The 19,933-nt window shown below is 45.2% G+C and overlaps 1 protein-coding gene across 10 annotated transcripts in view; it reads right to left on the minus strand.

Annotated features, from left to right (window-relative positions):
- Positions 1–70: 70 nt before the first annotated feature.
- Positions 71–19,933, minus strand: part of alg6 (ALG6 alpha-1,3-glucosyltransferase) — a 72,814-nt gene continuing 52,951 nt past the window's right edge. For 9 of the 10 annotated variants that reach the window (XM_062978232.1, XM_062978236.1, XM_062978237.1 and 6 more), the window contains 6 exons: positions 18,714–18,799; positions 18,258–18,342; positions 16,673–16,743; positions 15,858–15,926; positions 15,518–15,716; positions 71–11,774 (listed from right to left, as the gene is read on the minus strand). In XM_062978232.1, the coding sequence (XP_062834302.1) occupies positions 11,577–11,774; positions 15,518–15,716; positions 15,858–15,926; positions 16,673–16,743; positions 18,258–18,342; positions 18,714–18,799 (708 nt within the window). In that variant the 3' untranslated portion in view covers positions 71–11,576. The remainder of the gene's footprint in view (positions 11,775–15,517; positions 15,717–15,857; positions 15,927–16,672; positions 16,744–18,257; positions 18,343–18,713; positions 18,800–19,933) is intronic. The other variant, XM_062978235.1, reaches the window with a different exon arrangement.

Consider the following 19,933-nt stretch of genomic DNA (forward strand, 5'->3'; position numbering starts at 1 on the left):
GCCGCTGTGTGAAACCAAGCAGATAGTAATCTTTTGATTATGTAGGAAAAATCACAAGTTTTTGTGTCCATAAGGCCACAACTGTTGTTTTTAATGTAACAAAACTGTAGAAAGATAATTTCACATTACTAGGTTACTAGACAGACTCATTTTTCACTTTGGCATTTCAATGTCAAAGATGGAGGTTTTAGGTTATTATTCAAAGGAATCAGTGCTAGATACCTCCAAGTAAGTATCTTCAGTAGCATGTTCTTCAAAGGAAAAAAAGGTGAAAAGTGAGGGGAAAGCTATTTGGGGGTGGGTACTGATCATTTACACTGGTGCATTTCCAGGGTTTTATTTGCCATCGTGATGACAGCTTATCTTTTTCATTTGCTTGTATAATTTAATTCTAAACATGTTTGAGCATAAGTATGTCTCACTAGTTTCCATGTAACACATACTGTTGCAGGCAGTACAAGGTTATTAAAGCAGTTACTGCTATGGGCCACTTGTATTAAGCTTTTTCCCTTTTTGAAAACAGCTGGCTCTGTTAAGAACCATTTCCTAGTTCAAGATAAGGTGGATCAGATAACTCTCACTTTAGCACCCTTGAAGGCCATCTGAAGGACAAAGTAGAGAGATACCCATAAAACTAATGTTTTTGTATGCTACAGAACACTTGCTATAGTCTTCTGATTACTACATGGGGGGAAAGGACTAATGGAAATGTGAGACCATTGCCCTGCCCCACTCATTCCTTCCCTTGGAAGATTATTATTATTATTGCAGTGTCTTGGCTTCCTAGAGGATTTTATTGGACTTCTTCGCAGTTAATGTGCATTCCACAGTCTAAAATTGTGCACTATGAAGGCTGTTTTTGCAGTAATTGGGTATTCCACAGACTAAAATTGTGCTTGCAAATATAGAATTGGTAGTCTTGGCAGGGGGTTGGACTGGATGGCCTGCGAAGTCTCTTCCAACTCTGTTATTCAATGATTCTGTTCCATCAGTGGCTAAAGCCTTGGGGGTGACCGGAAGCAAAGTGATGTCTCAACCAGATCAAAATTGCTACTTTTTTTCTGGACCTCTTGTGACTAACCATCACAAGGAAGAGTTCCAAGCACAGAAATAGAGCAGAGTTAGGATTACTGTTGGTTAATATGATAAATGTGAGAGCTTTCAGATGTTGCCTTTCAAGTAGTTGCTTAATCATTGTTATACAGATACATAAATACCCCTTTTAAGTATTGAATTAATAAAACAGAAGTTTGGAAGAAAGTGACTTTCAAATGGAGATTTACTTCTATCTTTTATGCTGGAGCATCCTATGATTCACCTGAAGTTTTATTATTCTTGAGAGTAGTGTGACAAATGGCACAGTAGGTAAAAAGTGTGGTAAGAGATGTGGCAAAAGAAATAAAATGTAGCTGTATGCTTATGAACAAAACATGTATAAAGCATTGGGTGGATATGATTCTGCTTTGATCTCATGACCCAGAATCTGGTGTGGTCGAGCATAGCACAGTAGTTCATACTGTAAACCATGCTGTATATAGCAGGCATGGGCAAACTTTGGCCCTCCAGGTGTTTTGGACTTCAACTCCCACAATTTCTAACAGCTAGTAAGATGGCTGGGATTTCTGGGAGTTGAAGTCCAAAACACCTGGAGGGCCAAAGTTTGCCCATGGCCTACCGCATAGAGTTCAAATGTGGCCCACCGCGCAGGTTTGGTGTGCAACCATTTTGTGGACCAGGTTGATAAGCAGCCATTTTGTAGGTATCGGTTGCAACAGCTCAGCAGAGCCTGGAGGAGGAGCCATAGAGCAGCAATGAGCATAGGTGCTGCCTGATTGGTTGAATGCAAATGAGTTGCTGAATAGCTGGAGATGGGCGGAGCCAAATGGCAGTTAGAGGGCTAGCTGAACATTCTTTTTCATTTAGCTGGGGCAGTTAGCCAGTGAGGCTTTAAAGTGCAGTCAGTTAGTCAGGCTTTGGAGTTCAGTTAGGTAGTCTAGGTTTTGGAAGCCAGTTTGAAGAATTGGTTTTAGGATTGAGAATTGTGCTTTTGAAGACAACCTCTTTGAGGAGGATATAGTAAAGGTCTTTAAGGAAAGAAAGACTAAAAGCTATATTATAACGTCTAGGAAATTACTGTTTAAAGCCGAAAAAAATTGGATTTAAAAGTAAACTTGTCCTGTTAGTTTCCTTGGCAAAGGAACAATCACACAGAAACCAGTTTTAAAATTAACATCTTCTGAAAAGAAAAACCACAAAACATTGTTGTAACCACTAAGTATCTGTACTGTTTTTTCTTCGTCTACTCTGTGAATGCACACTAATGGAGAAGCTGCGCCTGCGCAGGTTCCGACGGAAACTCTTCCAAGCTGAAGTTCAAATTTTGGCGGTAACCACGCCCCCCTTCCCAAGGGGCATATAAGGCAGCCCCAGGCGCCCGCTCTCCAGTTCCTTTTTTTCCGCCGCAAGGTTCACTTCGGACTCTTCGCATGTCTACTACTCGTTTCAAACGCTGCACGCAGTGCGCTGCTAAAATTCCTGATTCAGACGGCCACGCCAAGTGCCTCTTCTGTCTCGGCGAGGCTCATGTGGTCGGTACCTGCCGCTTCTGCCTAGCTCTCACGGCTCAGGCCAGAAAGAACAGAGCCGCTAGGCTCAGAGCGGCGCTCTACGAAAGATCTCTCGCGCCAGAACCGACTCCGTCGACGTCGGGTACGTCGTCGTCTTCAGCTCTGAGAGCAATGTCGGCGCCACCAGCTAAGCCTCCGACAGCTAAAGCCTCCTCGGTCTTGTCCAGGGCGTCCAGGACCTCCAGGACCGCTAAACCGGTCAAGCCACCGTGTACCGTGCTACCGTGTCGACCCGCTCCGGAAAGGTGGGGCCTTCCTCGACGTCGAGCTCTCTGGCTTCGGTGACCTCGATCCGCTCTCGTATCGGCTCCCCTCCGTCCTCCTCTGCTATCAAAATAGCCTTTAAGAGGGCTCACGAGGAGTCTCGTCGAGCGCAATCTGACTCAGCTGTGGTTCCTCCAACACCAGGCAAATCCTTGAGGGTTGCGTCCAAGCAACCGCCGACAAAAAAACGGCTGACTCAGCGCTCCTCTTCCTCGGCTTCCTCAAGGAGGGACCCGCCGTTCTCCTCGGCAACCTCCTCGAGAAGGTCTTCTCCAATTGTGCCAGCCCAGAGGCCTAGAGATGTTTCTCAATCTCCGTTGCACCCCCTGTCTGACGGGGAGCTGCAGGACTCACCCCACCACTCTACCCAAACGGTGGTCAGGGTGCCGGTGCCGGAGCCTCTCGCGCCGCCTCACTCTTCGCGCCAACAGCTCTTCCCTCCCACCTCGACACCGGAGCGTGGCAGACAAACGGCTCGCCTGGCTCGAGCAGCCCAGGCCTCAGCCTCTAAAGATCCTCGGCTCCCGGCCCTCTCTTCCCGTGAGGCCATGCCTCCCCCCGAGACTGTGCTTTCTTCTCCCCCTCAGTCCCCCCAAGGGGCTGAGGAGGAAGATGTTGACATTGACCGCCCAGACTCTGTCCTCTCGGCTTCGGTAGTCTCTCTCGGACTCGACCTCTCTCCTCCTCACGATGCGTATGAGGCGGACCCGCCTTCTCCTACTGACAATATTCGTGTTTTCTCTGATCAAATGGTCAGAATGGCCGACGCCCTGGGTTTGGAGATCAAGCAGACTTCCAAAGCAGTGTCTGATCCAGTTTTCAAAAGGGTGCAGGCCCAAGCTCCGCCGGCCACGCTACTCCCTTTCCTGCCTTATCTCTTGGACGTTATCCAGGCCTCCTGGAAAACCCCTTCCTCCATACCCCCGACCTCGAAGAGGATCGAGACTTGGTACCGTACCGACGACGATACCTTGGAGTGCCTGAAACACCACCCCGACCCCAACTCCCTGGTCGTCAAGGCCTCCCAATCCTCAGGTCGTCAGTCGAACACTCCGGCCGACAGAGAAGGGAAGCGCTTCGACGCTGTGGGTCGAAAGCTTTACTCCGGAGCCCTTTTACTTTGCCAGATGGCAAACTATGGAGCCTGCATGGGTGCCTACCAGCAGATTATCTGGGAGAAGGCACAACCCTTCTTCGCTAAACTGTCAGACGAAGACCGTTCCGTCCTTACCACCCTCCAACAGGAGGCTGACTCGCTTGCCCACCATCAAATCCAGATGGCGAAACATACCGGGGACACGGCGGGCAAGATGATTGCTCACGCGATCGCCATCCGTCGCCACGCCTGGCTGAGGTCGTCAGGTCTCTCCTCATCTTCCAGACAGGTCATTGAGGACCTCCCCTTTGATGCACTCGGACTATTTAACTCCGGTACCGATGACAAACTCAAGTCTAATCATGACTTTAAAATTCTTGTGTCTAAATGTGGCGACCAACCGCAGCCACAGCGCACCCGCTGGTTCCCTCACCGCTTCCGTCGCTTCCCGCCGCAATCCTTCCGGCACCAATCTTTCAAGCGCCCCTCGGGCTCGAGCAATCAAAGCCATCACCAACCCCGTCGGGGACCTCATCCGCAAAAGCAACGGGGTCGAACCACCCCCGCTCCTCCGCAGGCTAACCGGCGTACCTGACGCCATCCCCTTTCGCCAAAGCTCCTCGTCCGCTACCGATGTAGAGCCCACGCTGCCTCCACCCTCCTGTGCCTTCGCCGACCGCCTGGCCCCCTTTTACAATCAATGGGAGCCCATCACTTCAGATGCTTGGGTTCTTCGCATTGTCCAAGAGGGCTACGCCTTAGAGTTCACAGAGCTCCCACCTACAGGTCATATTCTCTCTTCAACTCCTTCTCCAGAGATACTGGCCGAAATCGATGCCCTCCTGGCCAAAGGGGCCATCCGTCCCTCTCCTCCCGAACTGGATCCTCAAAGTTTCTTCTCCAGATACTTTACAGTCCCGAAGAGGGGGGGGCGGGCTACGCCCCATTCTGGACCTAAGGGCCCTCAATATCTTCATTCGCCCTTCCAAATTCAGAATGGTCTCTATTGCCTCTATTCTCCCGATGCTGCAGCTGGGAGACTACTTTGCCTCCATAGACTTACGAGACGCCTACTTCCACGTGGCGATACGGGAGGCTCACAGACGTTTCCTCTGTTTCAAAGTCCTCGACCAAACCTACCAATTTACCGTTTTACCCTTCGGTCTTGTCACGGCTCCAAGGGTCTTTACCAAAGTCGTCGCCGCCGTAGCGGCCCACCTCAGGCTGCGTGGCATCACAGTCTTTCCTTATCTGGATGACTGGCTTCTGGTCGGGCCCGACCCTGTACTTCTCGAAAGCCACGTCTCCTTCACGCTGCGTCTCCTAAACTCTCTCGGCCTTCAACTCAATGCCGAGAAGTCAAATCTCTCCCCATCGACCAAAATCCGATTCATCGGAGCTCTCTTCGACTCCGTCACAGAGACTGTCTCGCTACCGCTCGACAGATTCCTAGCTCTCCGCCACCTGATCGCCCTATGTCGATCCGCCCGGAGGGTCCGAGCCCGTGCCATTCAAGTCCTTCTAGGCCATATGGCCTCCACGGTTCTCACGACCCCCTTCGCCAGGCTGCGTCTTCGGGTTCTACAAAGGTGGTTTATAGACACTTTCAAGCCGCTCTACCACCACAACTCCAAGTACTTGTTGATACCGTCAAACGTTCGCCAATCCCTCTCATGGTGGACGTCTCACCGGAACGTGTGCAGGGGTCTTCCATTTCATCCAACCCTACCTTCAATACCCATAACCACGGACTCCTCCACCTACGCTTGGGGAGCCCACATGAGCGGCCTGACGGTCCAAGATCTTTGGTCCCCATCCGAGAGGACCAACCACATAAACTTTCTCAAGCTTCTCGCCATCCTCAAAGCCCTGAAAGCTTTCTCCCGCCTCATCTGCCACAAATCCATCCTCATTCAATCGGACAATCTGGTAGCAGTGTTCTACATCAACAAACAGGGCGGTACGGGTTCGAGAAAGTTGATGCACCTCTCCTCCCGCCTCTGGCTTTGGTGCATAGCCCATGACGTCCAGGTTTCTGCGATTCACCTTTCGGGTGCCCAAAACGACTTGGCAGATGCCCTCAGCAGGATGACATCCTCCTCTCACGAGTGGAAGCTCGATCTCGAGATCCTCCACAATCTGTTCCTCGACTGGGGGCGACCTACTCTGGACCTTTTTGACTCCCCCCAGAACGCTCAGCTACCCCGCTACGGAGCGAGGCTTCCCCCAAACTCCTTTCCCGGGTGCCTAGGGGACGCCTTTCTGCTAGACTGGTCAGCGGAGATGCTTTATCTTTTTCCCCCTATTCCCCTCATACCGAAAGTCCTCGAAAGACTCCTCTCGATCTCGGCCACAGCGATTCTCATAGCTCCGGCCTGGCCCCGCCAACCGTGGTATCCAGCCCTTCTTCGTCTCTCCAGAGGAACGTTTCACCCTCTGCCTCCCTCGCCGCACCTTCTCTCTCTCTCGAGAGAGAGGACGGTCAAATTCTTCACCCGGACCTTCCTTCTCTTCATCTCACTGCGTGGAGGATTCTTACCTAACCTCCCTTCCGCAAAACCTCCAAGATGTTCTTCGGGCAGCCCATAAGCCGTCTACAACCAAAGCTTATACCTACAAACTTTCTCGCTTTCACGCCTTCCTTCGATCCCGTAATATCGACTCCTTTCCAACCTCGGTATCGGTGGTCCTCGACTTCCTTATGTCTCTCGTCGAGAGGAAACTCTCTCTCGCTTCTATTAAGGCTTACCTCGCAGCTCTCTCCTGGTCTTTTCAACGCCATGGTCAGCCGTCTCTCTTCTCTCACCACCTGATCAAAACATTTCTCCGAGGCTACAACAACATCTGCCCACCGTCGCTACCACCTACGCCGGGCTGGAACCTCGAACTTGTACTCTCTCAACTCACTTCTGCTCCCTTCGAACCACTAGCCTCAACTGATCTCCGCTTGCTTTCGTGGAAACTGGCCTTTCTAGTGGCAATCACTTCGGCACGACGGCCATCCGAGCTTGCTGCTCTCAGGGTCGATGAGCCTTACCTACGTTTCCACCACGACCGTGCTGTCCTTCGCCCGGACATTACCTTTCTCCCTAAGGTAGTGTCAGCTTTTCACCTCAATCAAGACATTGTTCTACCAGCTTTCTTCTCTAACCCCTCCTCTCCTCTCGAGCGAAAACTGCACCTTCTCGACGTTCGCAGGGCGCTCCTCTTCTACAAGGACCGTACCAAGGGCATCCGTAAGACTCAGAGACTCTTTGTCGCCTATGCCCCGGACAAGTTGGGTAATCCCATCTCCTCCCAAAGGTTGTCCCATTGGATTGCTCAGGCCATTGAGTTGGCTTACGAGCTGGCCAAACGCCCTCCCCCTCCATCCATCCGTCCGAGATCAACGAGGGGCCTTTCGGCTTCGACCGCCTTCCTCAGAGGTATCCCGCTTGACTCCATCTGTAAAGCGGCAATCTGGTCGAACCCACTTACGTTTGTCTCTCACTACAGGCTAGACAATAAAGCCCTAAAAGACTCGGCCTTCGCAAGATCAGTACTCTCATCTTGCCTATCCTGACTCTCAAACGCCCTTCTTCTCCCTATACTCACCCGCAGGTGACTCTCTATACCTCTCCTTCAAGTTATGGGCCAGTTTTTTTCCCCATACCTACCTCTGGGGACATGTTTTTTCCCTGATTGTGTTGGGCAGTTGCTCTGTAACACTTTATTGACCCTGATGGGTGTGTCAAGTTGTGTGATGTTTTTCCCCTCTTCCCTTGGGAGAGCGTTTATATGCACTGTACTCAATTTCTGTGTTTCTATTACGTTTATTCAGAATTTCCTAATATGTTCTGTTTTCTTGTACTATGCTCATGCTGGCATTGCACTGGTCCTTTCGGACAACTTATTGCACTGGTCTCTTGGGACTGTTATCTCAATGTGTCCTAATAAACTTATGTTTGGACATTCACTGGTTGTCGAGTTTGCCTTGTCCCACCATCCGGGACCTTAGCGTGTCAGTCTCCATTAGTGTGCATTCACAGAGTACACGAAGAAAAAGGACAGGTTGCTTACCTGTAACCATGTTTCTTCAAGTGTACTCTGAATTCACACAAACCCGCCCTTCCATCCCCACTGGCAAACCTCTCCCTTTCTCGTTGCCTTGGCGGCGTAGGAACTGGAGAGCGGGCGCCTGGGGCTGCCTTATATGCCCCTTGGGAAGGGGGGCGTGGTTACCGCCAAAATTTGAACTTCAGCTTGGAAGAGTTTCCGTCGGAACCTGCGCAGGCGCAGCTTCTCCATTAGTGTGAATTCACAGAGTACACTCGAAGAAACATGGTTACAGGTAAGCAACCTGTCCATATTATTACTGAAACCATTTTGCTCATTTACAAGTTACAAATGAACAGTTTTCATTTCTCCTCAAAGTGTCTCCCAAAGTCCCAATAAAAAAGAGGCTCCTGATTACATAAATGGTGGCAGCAGAAACAGTCAATCCTGCAATTCTGACAAGTTGAAGAAATCCTCCCTCTTGCATCTATATTTGTGTATTTTGTGTTGCCAAAGTATTTCCCCACTCTCTCCCTGTTATACCATTCATCTGATGAGGTCAGATAAGATCTTTCTGAGGTCTGCAGATGGTGTACATTTGCTGGCATTAGGGTTGCAGGACATTTCCAGGAAAATGCAAAGAATCCATTATTGGATTTACCTGAGAGAACACCTTTAGATCCTCCAGTGTGACTATAGTTAAAGTCTTCCAGAAGTTGACCACAGAATTGTGCTGGAGGGCTTACCAATAGCCTGAGAGGTATTCTTGCTAGGAGAAGTCCTCCAAGCATTACTCTGTGGTCAACATGGAAGACTGACTGTAATAATTTTGCATGTGGCAAGAAGGACAGTTCTCCTTTTGTCATTTACATAGGAAAATGTAAAATGCCAACCCCCACAACAAAAAGAGGCATACGGCATATGGGTTAATTTACACTGCATTTGCCATTAACTGGATGCCAACCACAATGTGTTAATTATTGAAGTACATATGAATTGAATGAAGATATTTGTGACTTTGACTATTTTCACTGAAATGAATCCATTTGCAGAAAAGCTGTTAAACTTTTGCCAAAACAAAAATTAGTTAGGGTGTTGCCACTTCCTGTTGCCTACTCATGCTTACAGGATACCTTGAGATCTAACCCACTGCTTAGGATCAAATTATTTCCTATATGTTACAACATGGTGCATCTAACACATAACACCTCTTCCCATAAATAATAAATCTTTATTCTGTAGGAACGCTGGGGCTTCAATCTAGAGACAACTGTATGCACTCTTTCACACAAATCTGAGAGCAACAACTAGCCATTGAACAGATGGTCAATGCTGAGCATAGTTTGGCTGGATTCAGGCCACACCCAATAAAGAGGTGATAGTACAAGGGAAAGCTGATGGTGCCAACCATCTGCTTGGCATAGTGTGCATAGTCTCAGATCAAATATTGGGAACTGTGAGTGCTAGATATAGACATCTAGTATTCGGAACTAAATAGGCAGCAACCTTTTATATACTAGAATTCATAATCCTTTGGCACACTTCACCTTCGCTAAACTGATAAGCAAGGCTGAAGTGTGCAGACTGAAAACATATATTCACATGGCATATACGTTTGTATACATGCAGATTGAAAAGTTCCTAGATAATATAATTCATATTTAATTTGTGTAGAACATGGAACCCTTAGTTTTTTTATGTGGAGGGCTGGTTCATAGTCCCTTAGACTGTTTGGGGGCCGGACTTTCACTGTGTGTGGGTGCATGCACATGTCCTTGCATCGATTGTGAGTGCGGCAGTTATGCCACACACACACTGGAGCACACATTCCCTTACCGCCACCCACAGTTGCACTCACTGCCACTGCAGCATGCATTTGTGCACTAGCCGTGCAGTGTGCGTGTGTGGCGTAGTTGCGGGGGCCGGCAAAAAGACCTTAGCTGGTTGGATGTGGCCTGCAGGCCTTAGTTTAGATAACTCTGGTCTAGAATTTCCTGCAATTTAATTCAAGAAATTAAGTATTGTGTGACAACTTTTAGTAGTTTGAATACCTCAAGCCAAGGTTCTAAATATCTGGTCCTTGTATTTACATCTGTACTTTACTGTTTCAATAAAGGGTTGGGGGCAAAGTAGAGGGAAAGAAAAACATTAATATGTATAGTAATTTATGACATCCTGCATCCAGCATGTTGGATTTTCCAAGCTTGGGATACCAAATACTCAACACTTGACAACAAATTGTGTTGAGATTAATCTGCACTGTGTATGGAAACAAATTTACATTTATACTGCTTTCAGGACTCTATTTTTATAAATTTGCCTTTTATCACTACATATATTTTTAGACCAGCAGAAAGTAATACATTGTGTAGAGATGGCCTGCCTATACTGAATAAAATGCTGATTGAATTAATGCTTAAAATACTGTGCTACAACATGGCAACAAATCAGTCATGACCCAATTCATAAAAGATAACTGAATGTTAAAATGCCCTTATAATGAAAGAGAAGTTGTACTGAACATGAACCTTTGGGTAGAAACAATTAGCTACTTATTCATGTGTCTTATAAAGAGATCATTTCAAGTAATCCGCAAGCAGCTGTCAGGATTTGATTTGGCTTCTTTTTTTTAACATTGTGTATGCATTTTAAAGGCAACCCTGTGGGACATACCATTATAGAGAAAGCTCTAAGATGCCAAAGAATTCTAGATGGAACAGTTGCTTTGTAGTAACTTCATTTTTAGAAGGTATATTTTCATTATATGAAATTTCCAAAGGATTACCTAAGAGTGGTAAACAATCTGACTTCAGGATCTTAGTAATTTGCTGTTCTGGATACATTTTTTGATATAAGTATATATACAGGCAGAGAATGTTACTGTGGCTGTAAAATTTGTAGATCTCCGTGACAGTAAAGCTTATGTGTTGATACATATAAAAAACGTTAGCGATGACAGCAGCTTGGAACTCTAGTTATGGACTCCAGCTAGTATAGAGGTTAATGCTGAAATAAGACTGTCATGTAAGCATGAACCATGACACTGAATCATGAATATTACTGCAGTGACCTTGATGATTTTAAGCATATCACATGAAGGATAATGAAATATTGTACAAGGCAGCTTAATGCATGTAATCAAATAGGCAGCGTTTAGTGGCAACAGACATGAGTGATTGCTCTAACATATAGTTTTGGATTTAATGCTGTTCTTTTTTAAAAAGCCCCTATACTGATACACTTATTAAATAAAATGTGGAAATTTTGTTTAAAACCAGAACAGGTTGAGAAGTTGTTTCTTTGTTATTTTTATGTAAAAACATGAGTAGCTTTTTTATTTTGAACAAATAATATATTTTGTTTTATTGCATACATACTACAGAGAACTCATTTCTAACCATTTTGAGGTATGGCTATTTGCATTCCTGAAACAGCACAAACTTAACTGTAAACATTCTGGTCTTGGTTTCCATAGAATATATGTAAAATAAGGAAGCAACAGAAGATTTCCAATATTAAAAATTTTAGCCAACAATTTTGCCGGTTGGTTCAAACTAATTGCTTTTTTTCTGATTCGAGCTACTTTTTGATTCCCATATTGCAATGACATTAAAATATAGCAAGAAGAATAGAAAGTGCAAGCAGGATACAACAGAGATAGTTAGAGGAAATAAATCTGGCAGCTTCTGTGGAGGATCCAGTGTGGCACTCATTAAAGTCAGGATGCCCATCATAGTTATTGAAACCAGAAACTGAAAGAAGGGGAGAGAAAGGTACATTGGTTACAACTGATTTACAACGCTCAATGAGTAGCTTCATTGTTAAGTCCTCTATTTTCATGATGGAAGATATTTCAGCAAATAAAAGTGTCTCTAAGCTTGACATCTTATGCATCGGTTGCCGATGTTGATGTAAACGCAGTCATACTAACTAGCTGAAGAATTTCAAAAAGGAAAACAACGTCTATTATTGGCAAAGCTCATGATATACCTCACAGTCAATACTGAAGTACCTTGAAAATTGACTCTTTCAACTTGAATGGTTACAATTCTGAAGTGTTAGATGCTGCCTAGAATTGCTTTTCCAGCAATTCTCCGTATAGTATAGAGGAGCAATGCACGATAATTTGGGCTATATCTCCTCACAGCAGTTCCAGAAATAAGAACCTCAGTTTCCTGTGTTTCTTCTGTCTTGTCTTGCCACTGACACAGCTTTTTAGGGCCTATTTATTACTCTTAAATTTTGACCTGACTTTCAACTCTCTTTATAACTGCTTCATTATCTAGCTCTTAGGTACATTTTTCCTTTTTTTAATTAAAAAAGATAACAAACTTCCTTTTTAAAAATTTCAGTGAGGTGGGCAGTGTTAGTTTCTTGCAAGACAAAAGGGAAGAAAGCAGGGGGAAAACGGAAATGTGATTGCAACTTAAAGAGTATTTTTTTAAAAAAATTTAGAATGAGCTTTCATGGATTCAGATCTTTACAGCGGTCAGTCAATGCTGATATATGAAAGTAATAAAAGAGCTTATCAAAAGTTACTTTTCATGGATTCAAACCTGATGAGATGCTGTTCGTTACACAGGTTAAGTTTCCTTTATCCAAAATGGCAGAATCTTTTTGGATTTTGGACTCTTTGGAATGCCTTTATTTCTTTCTATATAGTAAATGAGGGCTGGGGAAAAGGGGGTTGGTCATATACACACACACACACACACACCCCGGAGTCCTCACATCACTGCTGGGGGAACTCCCAACAGGGGAAAGAGAAGGTGTCAGTATGCTTTCTGGAGGGGAAATCTCCCTCCCATCAGTCTTTCATCCTCTCTGTGCGGTAGCCAGTGGGGTTGCTCAGCACTTGTGGATATTTCCAGGGCATCCTCCCACCACAGCCCAACATTCAGGCGGAAGGGAAATGCAGAAATATCTGGGGTGCTTTTTTTACAGGTGCCTCATGCTGGCAGATTACTCTGCTGTCTCCCTTTCTCCTCTTTTCCTCATCTGGGCTCTTAAAGGATAAACTCAGCCCATACTAGGCATGTGATTACCTCCCTTCCCCCAAAGGCAGAAGTGAACTAATGGTAGCATTTTTTTTAGGTTTGGGGAGAATTTCATATTTTGGATAAGGGATACTCAACCTGTATGTACAGTAGCTCTTATCTATATATATAAAAGAGTGATGGAATCGTGGCGCCGAACAAAACAAAACTAAAGGCCCCCCAACCTCGAAATTTGACAACACAACCCATCATCCACGCCTTTAGTTGATACAACAAAACATCATGTCAAGAACCTCCACAGAGCCTTAAAAACCCCAAACGCGCTATGTGCGCGTGCGCAAAAATGGACTCCTCACGCCGACAGAACAACCCACACCCCTCCCCTCTACACTTCCTCCCGTGTGGTACGGTACACAACATGGCAGCCAGGTGTGCTGAACATGAGGGGGACTGGGCCCTCCTGGCAATGTTTGAGGCAAGCAAGGACGGAGGCCAGGAAGGCGCAGGCATGCAGAAAAAGGCAGAGAAGAGGCCTGGGCCTCACAGCCGGCGCCGCTCCTGGGAGCCCTCCCCAAGCCCCGGCCGCCTGGACATGGCCTCCCCGCCCTTCAACCTGCTCCATCGACCAGAAATCCCAACCTGTGAGCAACTGTGGGGGCTGAGGCAAGTCTTCAATCGCTCAGGCAGCTTCTCCCCTCTCTTTGGCGAGGCCCGCCCATCCCTTCCTCCTGCCAGCCTGGCCATCTCTTGCCTGGGTAAACAGGGGCCGTTTCTTCAGCGCCGCTTCCCGCCCTGTTAATACTTCCTTCTGCCTCCTTCTTGTGTGTGTGTGTGGGGGGGGTCCTACTGCTCCCTTGTGCTTCTCACCTGAGCAAAGCGAGCAGGGTCTCGGCCAGGCAGGCTTAGGTGGCAAAGGCCTGGAGGCAGCAAGCAGGGAGACTTGGGACCCCTCCCTTTCTTTGGCAGAGGACGGAAGGAAGGAAGGAGGGGGCTCTGGAGGCCTCTGAGGCTGGCCGAGGGCTCCTTGCACCCCCGCCTCCCTCCCCTTTTTCCCTCTTCAGAGGAGGGCCCTACCTTCCCAGCCTCAGCTGCCTGGGCCTCTCTTCCAGGGATTGGAAAGAGGGGCCGCCTGGCTGTGGTCTCAGGCAACAAATATAATATCTAAAATTACTGTGGTGTAATAATACAGAACAATATAATCTCTAAAATCAGGACATTAAATAAAGAGCAACACTCTGAAAATGGGAATTCCAGAAAGGAAACAACCAGGGCCAGCTAACACCTCCCAACAAAGGATTCCCCCAGGCAGGAAGCAACCACGCTTGCAAACAGCAAGGCTATTCAGTGCTGTTCAACCTGACCAAGCAAGATTTCCCCTAGATAGTAAACCCTCAGGGTTTCAAGCCATGAGGCTACTCCGTCTCATTCAACCTGCCCAAGAAAGGATGCCCCTATGTAGAAAGCAGTCTTTCGAACAGCGAGGCTATTCAGTGCAATTCAAATTGGCTAAAAAACCATTTCCCTAGAACCAGGGCCGGCCCCACTATAGAGGCACCTGATGCCGCCGCCTCGGGCGCAGGCCCGGGGGGGCGCCGTCAGGCTGGGCGGGAGGCGGGGCACCGCCCTGACGGTGCCCCGCCTCCCGCCCAGTGCGCCCTGGCCCGTCTGGCCTTTTCTAGCTGGCCAGACTGCAGCGGAGGTCCCTCCAGGCCGCAATCGCGGCCTGCAGGAACCTCCGCTGCAGTCTGGCCAGCTAGAAAAGGCCAGACGGGCGAGCGGGAGTAGCGTGGGAAGCGGGGCCAACTCTGGCCCCCCCGCCCAGCGTGCCTTGGCCCCGCCTCCCATGCTGTGTGGGAGGCGGGGCCAGGGCACGCTGGGCGGGGGCGGGGCCAACTCTGGCCCCGCCCCCTCACTATTCGCCCTGGCCCCGCCTCCCACGCAGCGTGGGAGGCGGGGCCAGGGAACGCTGGGCGGGGCCAGGGCGCGGGAGGCGGGGCCGGTGGCGGGGGCGCTTTTCAGCACCCCCGCTTCACATTAAAAAATATCTCCGACCGGCCCTGCCTAGAACGCAAGTACCCAGCCTTCCAAGCAGCAAACCTATTCCATTGTATTCCAGCTCACCAAACAAGGATTCGCGTAAGGAGAAAACACCCAGACTTTGAGGCTGCAAGGCTAGTCACTGCTATTCCACCTGGTCAACAAATGATTCCCATCAGCCACAGCAACGCGTGGCCGGGCACAGCTGTTATTAATATATTATAGGTTGCTAAGAAGCCATTTTCTTTGTTCATACCTCTACTATTGGATTGGAATTGGTGAATATAATTCAGTTCATCTGATGGCTTTTGGTACTTACCTTTTCCAGTGAGGCAAGAGTATAGATATGGCATGGGAGGCAGCAATACCAACAAATTCAGATTTTGCTTAATATTAAATCAAGAAAAAAAGCCAAAGTATATGTTTATTCCTTAGCCAAAGTAACACGAAATATTACTCACCAAATATTTCATAGTCTTAGGGAATATTTTAAACCAAGGGATGTAATTTCTAATAGAAGCAGAAAACATTTTCAGCTTAAGATCAGCTTCAGAGGTCTTTTCAAGTATTGAGAAAGAAGTTCCACACACCATGAGAAAAGCCAGTGTTGTCACAATGTAAGATAAAAGCAGGCCATCCTTCAGGAGAAGTGGTAGCATGCTGTTTAAAAAGATACATTAATTAATGTACTTTATTTCAAGGTTGCATACCCAGCAACTAGTGATGAGAATGGATCTTTAATATTGCTCAGTTAACTCAAACTGGGAAGACTGATTTAGAGATAGTAGCGTTTTAACTTACCTAAATGTTGAAACAAGCAAAAACCATGCAGACATAAAGGGGATTTCATTTATAAGTAAGCAGACTGGTCTATAGGAGGAAAATATAAAGAATATTTCAATTAGATATTTTGTTGCATCACTCTCACTACAATGGGTAAAGAGCTATTGATAAGTAAGGTGTTAACACAGGAGGATAGCTTCACAAGAGGTAGATGTTGGGATACCTAGGGAAATGTCAATTTGCAGGAGTGGAAAAAAAATCTTAGGTGAGGGAAATGGGGGCAGGGGAACACCATATATGTCATATTGCAACATATTTGTCAGGTACCTAAGTAATGTAAGACACATTTTCACTGTATTTCATATGAGCAAATTTTGCCACCTTCCTCAAATGCAGAGTTCAAATTATTTACTTGGGGTCTTGACATAAACCTTACATAATGCCAATCTGCAGTCACACATTGAGTCAAAAAGAGGCTATTATTTATTTATATTATTTATTTAATTTATATACTGCTCTTCTCCCCCAGGGGGACCCAGACTATGTACTGTATTAAGTAAATCCCCAAATCATGGCATTATGATACAGGAATCTAGTAACTCTTGAACATATATTGCTTTATATGTCCTAGATTCTGTGGAACTAAGAAAACAGTATTTTGCTATTTCCTAAGCTGCTTTCATATTCTTGATAGAAAGTGAATCCACTCCCAAGATTTAAGAATGCTCTAGTATAAAATATGTCCTCACACAGGCACATCGTTTTGGATCAACTCTCATGACCTGCTTCTAGATAATGGTGCAAATGTCATCCAAGTATGGAATATTACTTACATTGAAACCAGAAGAATAGACTTTTCGTGCACTTGGAATGAGAACAGAAAGAAGGATAATGCACAGCAACCCTTTTAAAAAGAAAATTAACCAGTATTAATATATGATACAAAAAAACCTGCTCATATTTCCCACTGTGGGGGTATGTTTGTGGCTATTCAACTACAGTGACCATCCCATGCCTGTAAAAGGGGAAATAGTGAAACTATATAAAATTATGTTTCTCTTAAAGTAATAGTACAGTCCAGATGTCAGGCCAAAAATATCAGGAATTATTTGACACAAATGATTCCTACTATATATACCTTCTAAAAGTGGAATATGTATACCACTCAACAACAGAAGTCCTCCAGTGAACTTCTTGAGTGAAGCTATTAGTGAAATTGCTTCACTAATATGGATAATTTATTGCTAAGTATTGATAGGTAGGCTACACTGATAAAACCCTATGGGGGCTAGAAATATGTGCCAAGAACAAATATCTAGCACATATGGTTCTCATCTTCCCAAAGACCCTGCCCACTTTCTAGGAAATTGACATATTAAAAGATGCCGAAGTCCCTGCCCTATTTTCAAGAACGTGGACATCAAAGATGCTTTGGTGTAGACAGATTGAGTTGAGTTGCACATTAGGAGAAATGTACTGACAGGATCATAGAGTTGCAAGAGACCTCATGGGTCATCCAGCCCAACCCCCTTCCAAGAAGCAGGAAAATCACATTCAAAGCACCCCCGATGGCCATCCAGCTTCTGCTTAAATGTCTCCAAATAAGGAGCAACAGAAGCAATTATCTAGGAAGAATGGTCCACTCTCCCTTAATGGAGGTTTTCAAGCAGTGACTAAACAGCCACCTGTTAAGAATATTTTAGTTCTGTTTCCTCTATTGAATAGGTGGTTGGAATAGATGACCTATATAGTGTACTCTAACTCTTACATTAACTAAATGCCATCCTCAACTAGTACATGCGCTAAGCAGAATCAGCTTAATCTTAATTCTTATTACTTTATTCCCTAAGTGACTAAAAATTAAATCTCTGTGGTGCGAGGTGCTAAGAATTATGATTAAAGTATTGTTGCTTCAAAATTTGAGGGCTTGACACAATTGCTACAAATGCCACACATTTTCGTGAGCAATCAATTATAAGGAACAGCTAGGCTTGTCCATCCTGAAATAGCACTGGTGACCAAGATTTGTTTAGAAGGGGGTTGCTTTTGCCTTCCTCTGAAGCTGAGAGAATGTGGCTTGCCCAAGGTCAGCCAGTGAGTTTACATATCTTAGAGGGGATTTGCACTCTGGTCTTCAGTGCTCAGATCGCTACACTACATTGTCTTCATAGACTAAGCTACAAAGATAAAGGTGAGGGATAGCAGACAAGAAGTCTTACTTGTCATACAATTCACATTTCTGAACCTGCAATAATTCTTAATCCTTAGCACTGCCATTCTTTTTATCTGCCTTTTCAAAAATTTCAAATCTTCTGTTTAGGCAAAGTAAGGATGGCAAAGGAGAAGGGTAGGAATGTCCTTTGTGTTATAAAACTACAAAGATTACATTTAAATATAGGAGCTTTGTCATACACTTACCAGACTGTATTTAAATCCCCGGAGAGAAGGCTGCATTGTTAATTTTATGCAGCTTGGAAGTATGGCCAGGAATGTTAAAACCAAGCTGAAAGCAAAATAACAATTGTGTTGTATTAAAATGTTAATTTCAATAACAGTAGATTCAGTTGATTTGAATAATACTGGGTTCATAGATCAGACCTCAATTACTACCAGTAGCTCATATAACTTTAGTATGGATAAGCTTTTATACTTTCTGAAAAGAAATAAGCGATAAGATGCCTATGCTTAATTTCCTAATTTGTACATTCATAAATTATTCTTAAAAACAGCATGAAACAACAAACTGTTTAAATTATCCCCCTTTGTATACAAGTAGCTGAATCTTATGTTACTACACTGTGAAAATAGCCTTTTACAATTGTCCCAAAAGTTTAATTAACACTGATATTAGCTCAGACTTCTGTTCTTACTTACCTTAATTTAAATTGGGTTTCTGCTGATAGAATTGTCTTTATTTTGAAAAAGACACTTATGGTACACCAAATATTGGCTACTTTATCCTGAAAATATATTTAACATGTTGCATTAATGTTTTTGTTAGTGGGCATTATTTACATGTTGAATAGCAAAAGCCCTTCTGCAAATCTGAACATCTGATGCTGCGATTAAGTCCATATGTGCCAGCATTCTCCAAATCTTGGATAAAAACACTGGACCGAAATAAACATTGATAACTACAGTCTTGAATAGGAAAACACATAGGTTGTGAATATAATAAAATAACCTGTAATCGAGCATTTACCATTAAATAAACCCATTAAAGTTTGCCACATTCTGTAACAAGAACATATATAGCTCAGCGTGCTAGTTGCTAGCAATGACAGAGTTAACCTATAATAAATCAAGAAGTCTAAAGACATTAGCAGTTGTGCTAGGATCACTTTCCAAATTAAATTTGTAACCACACAGCTAGCATGCTCATGAAACTCATCCCTAAACAGCTGCTTGGATCACAGCTGTGTAGACATAACAGCAAGAAAGCTACTACCAACAACTGAGCCAAGCCTCCTTGTACACTTACAAGTATACAGAACACAAAATTGCTGAAGGTGACAAGTGCTTGGCAACACTCACAAACGTATAAGATGCCTGCTTAATAGCCAGCAACGCTTTACAACTACCAACATTTGTAGGCATCTCTGTAAATGGGAACCAATTCAAAGAACCTGACACAGGGACCCCAGTATAAACTTACTGTGCATTGCTTACGTAGACAGTTTCTTTGCTTATCCAGATAAATAATATCTAAATCAGTCATTCCTCTGCCAGCTCCAAAAATATTTCAGCTAACATTAGACCCCAATTCCTGAGCTACCATGGATAAATTCTGTGAGGATTCTTTCTCGTAAAACACAAGACTTACCTCTGTTAAAACCCAGCAGTGTGTCTTAATAACCCCATTAAAATGGACATGTAAACAAACCAAATTGGTTGACAGTACTTTGGCTAGCAAATTTCTATATACTTCACACTTTGTGTAGCATCTTAATGTATGAATGGGGAATAAGTTCCTAATTTTTCCCCAGTGTACCAGTATCTCTGCTGTGGAAGTTAATGGTTTTCAAAAGCCGGTCTGCTGTACAGTTGTAATACTATTTCTCGCCCGCCCCCCTCTCTGTTGCAAACCAGTTAAT

Source organism: Anolis carolinensis, chromosome 4 (genome assembly GCF_035594765.1).
Source record: "Anolis carolinensis isolate JA03-04 chromosome 4, rAnoCar3.1.pri, whole genome shotgun sequence".
Classification (NCBI taxonomy): domain Eukaryota; kingdom Metazoa; phylum Chordata; class Lepidosauria; order Squamata; family Dactyloidae; genus Anolis; species Anolis carolinensis.